Source organism: Empidonax traillii, unplaced genomic scaffold, assembly GCF_003031625.1.
Source record: "Empidonax traillii isolate 1590-97213 ecotype Southwest subspecies unplaced genomic scaffold, ASM303162v1 scaffold292:size1342341, whole genome shotgun sequence".
NCBI lineage: Eukaryota > Metazoa > Chordata > Aves > Passeriformes > Tyrannidae > Empidonax > Empidonax traillii.
The window spans coordinates 1,332,790-1,338,789 of record NW_020955485.1 but is presented as its reverse complement, the minus strand read 5'-3'; the positions used below and the strand labels follow the sequence as shown (position 1 = coordinate 1,338,789).

The window sequence follows — 6,000 nt, the reverse complement described above, 5'->3', positions numbered from 1 at the left end:
CTGGTGAAAACATGATACAATGTTCTTTAGTTAAATAAATGTGGAGTTTTGAAATATGAAACTTGATATTAATATACTTGGGTCTCAACTTATATTTTCCAGCTTTGCAGTGCATTCAGAGTAGTAGTTTTCTAAATTAAATATGCTGCTTTATTTCCTAGGACAAAGCTAAACTTAAGGAAAGGATGTCACATTTTAAGGCATACCTGGAAACAAAAGGAGCTGCACTGAGCCAGACTACAGAGTTTCTTCCCTTTTATGCTTTACCATTTGTTCCGAACCCCATGTCACACCCTTCTTTTAAAGAACTTTTCCAGGTAGGTATCTGTGTTGCAGAGATGGTATTTATGATGACTTTTCTCATGGGGTGATAAATATTGAATAATGTTTAGTTTGGTGTTTGTCTTTATTGTTTCCTTTAGCAGAAACTGTACAATCCTGAAAAAAAACATATATTTGATGGAGAGAGGGTTGTGAGAGTGTTATCAATAACAGGGTACCATCTTAAATATGTGTTTTATATTTGCTTGAGAATTGAGTGATAGGCCAACTTTGTGTCCATAAATTAGAATTGCTGCCTCTCCTTTTCCACACATCTCTGAAATATGGATGCTTGTGGAAATGACTAGTAGTTCAGGTCAACTTACTTGCTTTGATGATGTTGCCCAAGACCACTATCTGTGTATATATAACTGAATTTAAAGCGTGATATTTAGGCATAAGGAGACCAAAGCGGTTTCATTTTATGTGGAAAAGAGAAAGTCGATTTAATAAGTAATCCTCTTGTAACAGAAAATGAATCAGTGTCATCTGTGTTCTGAGACTCTTCCCCCCACCTCCCAAATAAAAGTGCTGGAAGAGCATAGCTCTGCTTAATGGTTTGGAGACTCTTGCCACAGGCATTTTTCCTAGTTAATTTTTTTTGTTAAATATGTTTCAGTCTTTACAGTTGAAGGAATGTTTCAGAGATGAGTTCTTAGACTTGCATGTACCAGGTGAGAAGAGAGTGTAGAAGTTCACGTGCTTGAATTTCAAAATAGATCTCCTTTCCAGGTGGACTTTCAGTTACTCAGCTCTTGAAGGGGTAATAAACACCCTTACACTGACCGCTCTCGGCACCGCGCGGGTGATGGTTGGGAGATGACTTTCGGAGCTGGGGCTTGATGTTCCACAGTGTTGGTGGCAGTGCCTGTGGGGAAGGTTATCTGCTGGGAATGCTTCCCTGTCCGACCACATGGGCAGTTGTGCTGGCCTGGCTGAGCAGCTGTGGGCAGCCCTTGTGGTGCAAGGAGATGCCTCCAGCCTGCGTTGCTGCCACACTCTTTTTGATATCAAATCAAAGCTTACGTGATATTTACCCTAGGGCTGACTTTGGGTGTACCAGCTGTTGAGGAGCTCCAGTTTATCACCAAAAAAGGCATATACTGCCATTTTCCTTTGGGACTAACTATAAATAATGAGATGGACTGGTTGACCTCAGAGATGAGATATGCCTACTCCTTTTTAATTACACTTAGCAGCTTTTTTTTTTTTTCAGTACCTTATCTAAGATGAGATCCTCAGGTTTATTCATAGCAACCCAGTGTCCAAGCTCTTAGTCCACAGCCACTCATATTTTCTTGTGGGAATTGTACAACTCATTCCATGTTAATGTTGAAACACAGATTGTTTCATGTTTGAGAAAGAGCAGCAGTGAGTCACTAGCCTAGTAAGCAGTGTTCTGATGGCATATATTTTTCTCAGGCATCTGGTGCTTTATATAGCTGGAGTTCCTGTCAGTTTGTGTAATACATTTTGAAAAATAATATACACTCCTCTCTGTAGGAGACAAGGTTCCTTCGGTAATATACAGCGTGCTGTGGTACACCACTGTCTGGGTACTGAATTGGTAAAGGCAGCAAGTAAATTCTGTACATTCTCCAGTGTGGTGAAATAAGGGCAAATCTGAGCTGCGAGAACAGCTTGCAACACAGACATACACAGCTGTAAATTTAGGAAGCTCCTGCTACTTTTTGGCAGATAGAGCTTTTTCATCTGTTGGCTAGCTTCTCCTCAAGCAGGAACGGCTTCACTGAAGGTGTGAAGTAGAAGGAATGAGGGTTTGGTGGGTTCCTAGGTGTGTTTTGGCTTTTTTCCTGAGCTGTTATTTTCCTGTGCCTGCGAGACACTACGTCAGGCAGAAGTCAGCATTCCAGTTAATGGTGCTTGTCTGTTATGTTGGTCTATTTTTTGTATATGAGTTGTTTTTCTCCAAATGCTTATTTTAGAAATGTTGTACCCTGATGACCAGTGTCACTTCATGAAGCTTGCAACAGTTATTGACAAAATCTACAATTCCCAGATCTTGTTAGGAGTAAAAGATGATGAAAACTGAGCACTGCAAAATTATTAATTTTGTATTCTATTTAATAAATGTAAAATTCATATTAAATTAATATTAATTTTTTATCTTTTGCTCAAGTTGCTTGTATTTAAATGTACTTCTACTTTCAGGGCAGTTGTTGCATGTGCATGCAAGGCACCAACGCTATTTGATAGTTTTGCTCTTGAAATAAAGCCACGTTGTGCTTCTAGGACTCTTGTCTAGAAATAATCCTGAACTCCCCTCTAACTTCTTTACACTTCTATGGGTAGTGAGCAAACACATTCACTTAACAGTGAAGGGGAAATCTTTTCAATCCAATGCTGGCTACCTTCTAGTGGAAGGTTGCTGTGATCCAAACAGTACTTTCTGCAGAGTGTACATATTTGGTGAACAACTGTCATTATTTGTTTTTCTTTTCAAGGATTCTTGGACGTTGGATTTGAGGACAAGACTGGAAGAGTTCCTGTCTCTGACTCTCAAAGCCAGACAGACTCCTCGGCTTCTCACTTTATTTGTATCCTTTTGAGGAAACTCTTTGAAGATAATTAGAATTACTATAAAGAGGCAATATAATTTATTTCGAGAGTGTGTGCTGATAAGATTTATTGCAGAATTGCAGTAATGTTACAGTTCAGTGTTTTTATGATAGGAAACATTGTTTACATTCCACATTCAAAAAATATGTTGTAAAAGTTGTGTAAAGACAATGTGTAGATGCATAGACACATATGAACCTGCACTTTTGTCATATGACCATTGTTTCTTCCATGTATGAAGTACGGGATACCCAAAGGCCCCAACCTGACCTGACTTCTTTCTCAGTGTTTCTAAAACCATCAGTCTTTTAAGTTAGCCATTTCAGGGTCTGACTGAAAGTTTTCCAGGGCTTTTAAGGATTCCAGAAATTATTGCTTCACTCAGTGCTTCAGACTGTGTTGTTTTTCTAACAGTCCTGCTTAAGCTGTGTTGTCAGGGCTAATTTGCAAGCTAACTAGCTATATGGCAAATTGTCTTCTCCAGTTTTGGTCTGTACAGTTAAAGATAAGGTAGGCAGAATGGAACTGGAGTCTCTGTTTCTGGCCTTTTTTTTTTTTTTTTTTTTTTTTTTTTTAACTAATGCAACATACGTTGAAAGTCCTTTTCCTGCTATATCCTATATTTTTTCCAAAACAGTTTGTTGCCATGGTGGTATTGAATAATGAGCTGGAAATTACATCCCTTCTATTTCATTCCTGCTCATTTACCAGGATGGGGAGAAATGATGAAAACACTGCTTTCACTCCCTGTTACAGATGTTTGTGTGGGACTCTGCCATACAACAGTTGAAGAATATTTTCTCTTTGCTTATTCCTCTTTATGGAATAATGGATTGAATCCTAATTAAGCCTTGGATATTTCTTAGGTATTAAAACTTCACTTGCCTTAAAACACTTGTATGTTGATTTTATGTAAAATCAGCAGTTTGACTTTTCATCTTAGTGTTAATGCAGTTAGACTGGGTTTACTGTATCATATCCATCAGGGCTGGATCTAATGTCTTTAAGGGTCAACCAAAGGTCTCAACTCTCTATGCCACATTCTGCTTTGTGCACTTAAGAGATTTTCATGTATTTATTATTGATTAATTCATTCTTCGTCTCCTGTGGCACATCAGATATTGGCTGTTGCCTGGGACAGCAGGTATATTTGGCTTGGTTGAGTCTGCCAATTGGTTGAGTTTCTGATTCTGTGTCACTGGAACAAACATGTACTGAAAGGATGCACATTTTCCTGAACTGCTCCTACTTGTGCAACAGAAAGAGAATGGACAATGCAACAAAGGTAAATGCTGAGATGTGGTAAGGATAATCTGGAAGATTATTAGGGGCTGTGATAGTAGCAGAAGGCATTCCTGCAGGGATGGGGAAACTAGTAATGCATGGCAGAAAGTCCTTTGAAATCCAGACCCCTGCCTTGGGGTTGTTGCTGGACTGCTTGAGCTCAGAGGGTTGAGCATCAATAGGCATGTACTAGAAATGGGAGGGGGCCAAGTAGTGGGATTTGTATTTAATGTCTATTCTGTCCTGAAATGTGGTAAAAAATAGTGGAGAACTCCGTAAGAAGGTGCATACCAGCTCTTCACTTTTAGTTCTGATGAAAGTTGCCTCAAGTTGCTTTCCCTTACCTGCTTGTGCCTGTCTGTATCTTGCACATTTTAAATCTCCTACAGTTGTTCTGATGACTGTCTGATGATCTTAGACCAAGTTGATTTCACTCATCCTGTTTAAACTCCTAAAATAGTACATATCAGTATCTCCTGAATAATGATCTGTTAATTTAAATGTGACTGGCTGATGTGTTGCATTTTGAGATGCTCCTTATATGTTCTAAAGTGTGTATGTGACGTGGGGCCCTTTAAAAATAATTAATCCCATTAGATGCTGATGACAGTTGAAATATGTGCCTTTAAAAATCAGTTCAATAAATAGAACTTAGGTTTCCAATTCCTTGCATTCACTTTTTCACATGACTTTCTGCATACACTTTATAGGTAGAGACTTGTATGAGACCAGTTTAAGAACCAAGTTCTGGGTTCTTAAAATAACTTTTCCTGTCAAGTTAATTTAATCTGTAGGTTTACCCTGAGGATTTACTCTTTGTAGACTGAATTAAAGAGAAAGTTAGACTTTCTTCTAGTGTGACTTCCATGTATTTTCTTTGTTATTTTGAGCTTTGTATTGCATTAGACTTTCACTGAATATTAGAAAGATCTCTGTGGATTTTTATTTTCCAGAAGTTACTCTTTTTCCTCATGATGGACTTTCCTGAAGGCAATAATTCCATACTTTGATTAAAAAGAAATTACTACATGATTGGGTCTGAGTTATTTTGGGACTAATTATTTTTCATTTGGGAAGGTTTTGTGCTTTCTACAAGTACAGGAACTGTCATGGCATTGAATCCTTGCTGGTCAGCCTTAATTTGTAGATGTGTTATGTGCCTTGGAGGTTGAGTCAGTTTGGACTTTTCATAAAGGTTACTTGAGGACTGTCTCATATGAAAGTTTTGGATCTGAGAGGTTATTTTTGCAGTAACTGCTCAGCTCATGCGGGATCCACAGCACTTGCTCGCTGCTGGAGAATGTTTCCTTCATCAGTCAAGGGGAAACACAAAGAAAATTTATAGGCAACACATGAATGAAGAGAAGTATGGCAGAGTCCTGGAAACTGCCTTTTATAAATAGTTGCCAGTCATCAGTCTGACATGGTGAAGTACTTCAGGGTTGGGTGGGGTGGTGCAAATGCTCTTGCGGATGCCCTGGAGGGTTCTGTGTGTTTACCTTGCCTGATTTACCTGCACAGTCTGGCTTTTCACCCATTTGCTAAAAAACTTCAATCCTTTTATGACTTTCAAAGCTATTTGTGTGGCAGTGGTGCTTAACTTACAGCTCTCCCATATGTTTTCAGTTTAGCTGGAAAGGAAGGAATTGCAGAATGGTTGGCATCTTGCACAGAGAGCTTCAGACCTTCTTTGTGTCCTCTGTGCTAACAGGACTGGAGGGAATGAAGTATTTGGGAGCGTGTTCAGCTGCTGTTCCCTTCAGTGCCTCATTACAAATCTCTGGATGAGTTCACAGCCACTCTTCCACTGTTTCA

At 39.0% G+C, this 6,000-nt stretch overlaps 1 protein-coding gene across 1 annotated transcript in view; it reads left to right on the top strand.

Moving 5' to 3' along the window:
• The window catches only part of ARMC9 (armadillo repeat containing 9), a gene marked incomplete at its 5' end in the record, with an annotated part of 63,086 nt that overhangs the window by 2,681 nt on the left and 54,405 nt on the right, over positions 1–6,000 (top strand). Inside the window, 3 exons of the mRNA XM_027890592.1 lie at positions 162–317; positions 2,787–2,879; positions 4,162–4,186. Of these exons, the coding sequence (XP_027746393.1) occupies positions 162–317; positions 2,787–2,879; positions 4,162–4,186 (274 nt within the window). The remainder of the gene's footprint in view (positions 1–161; positions 318–2,786; positions 2,880–4,161; positions 4,187–6,000) is intronic.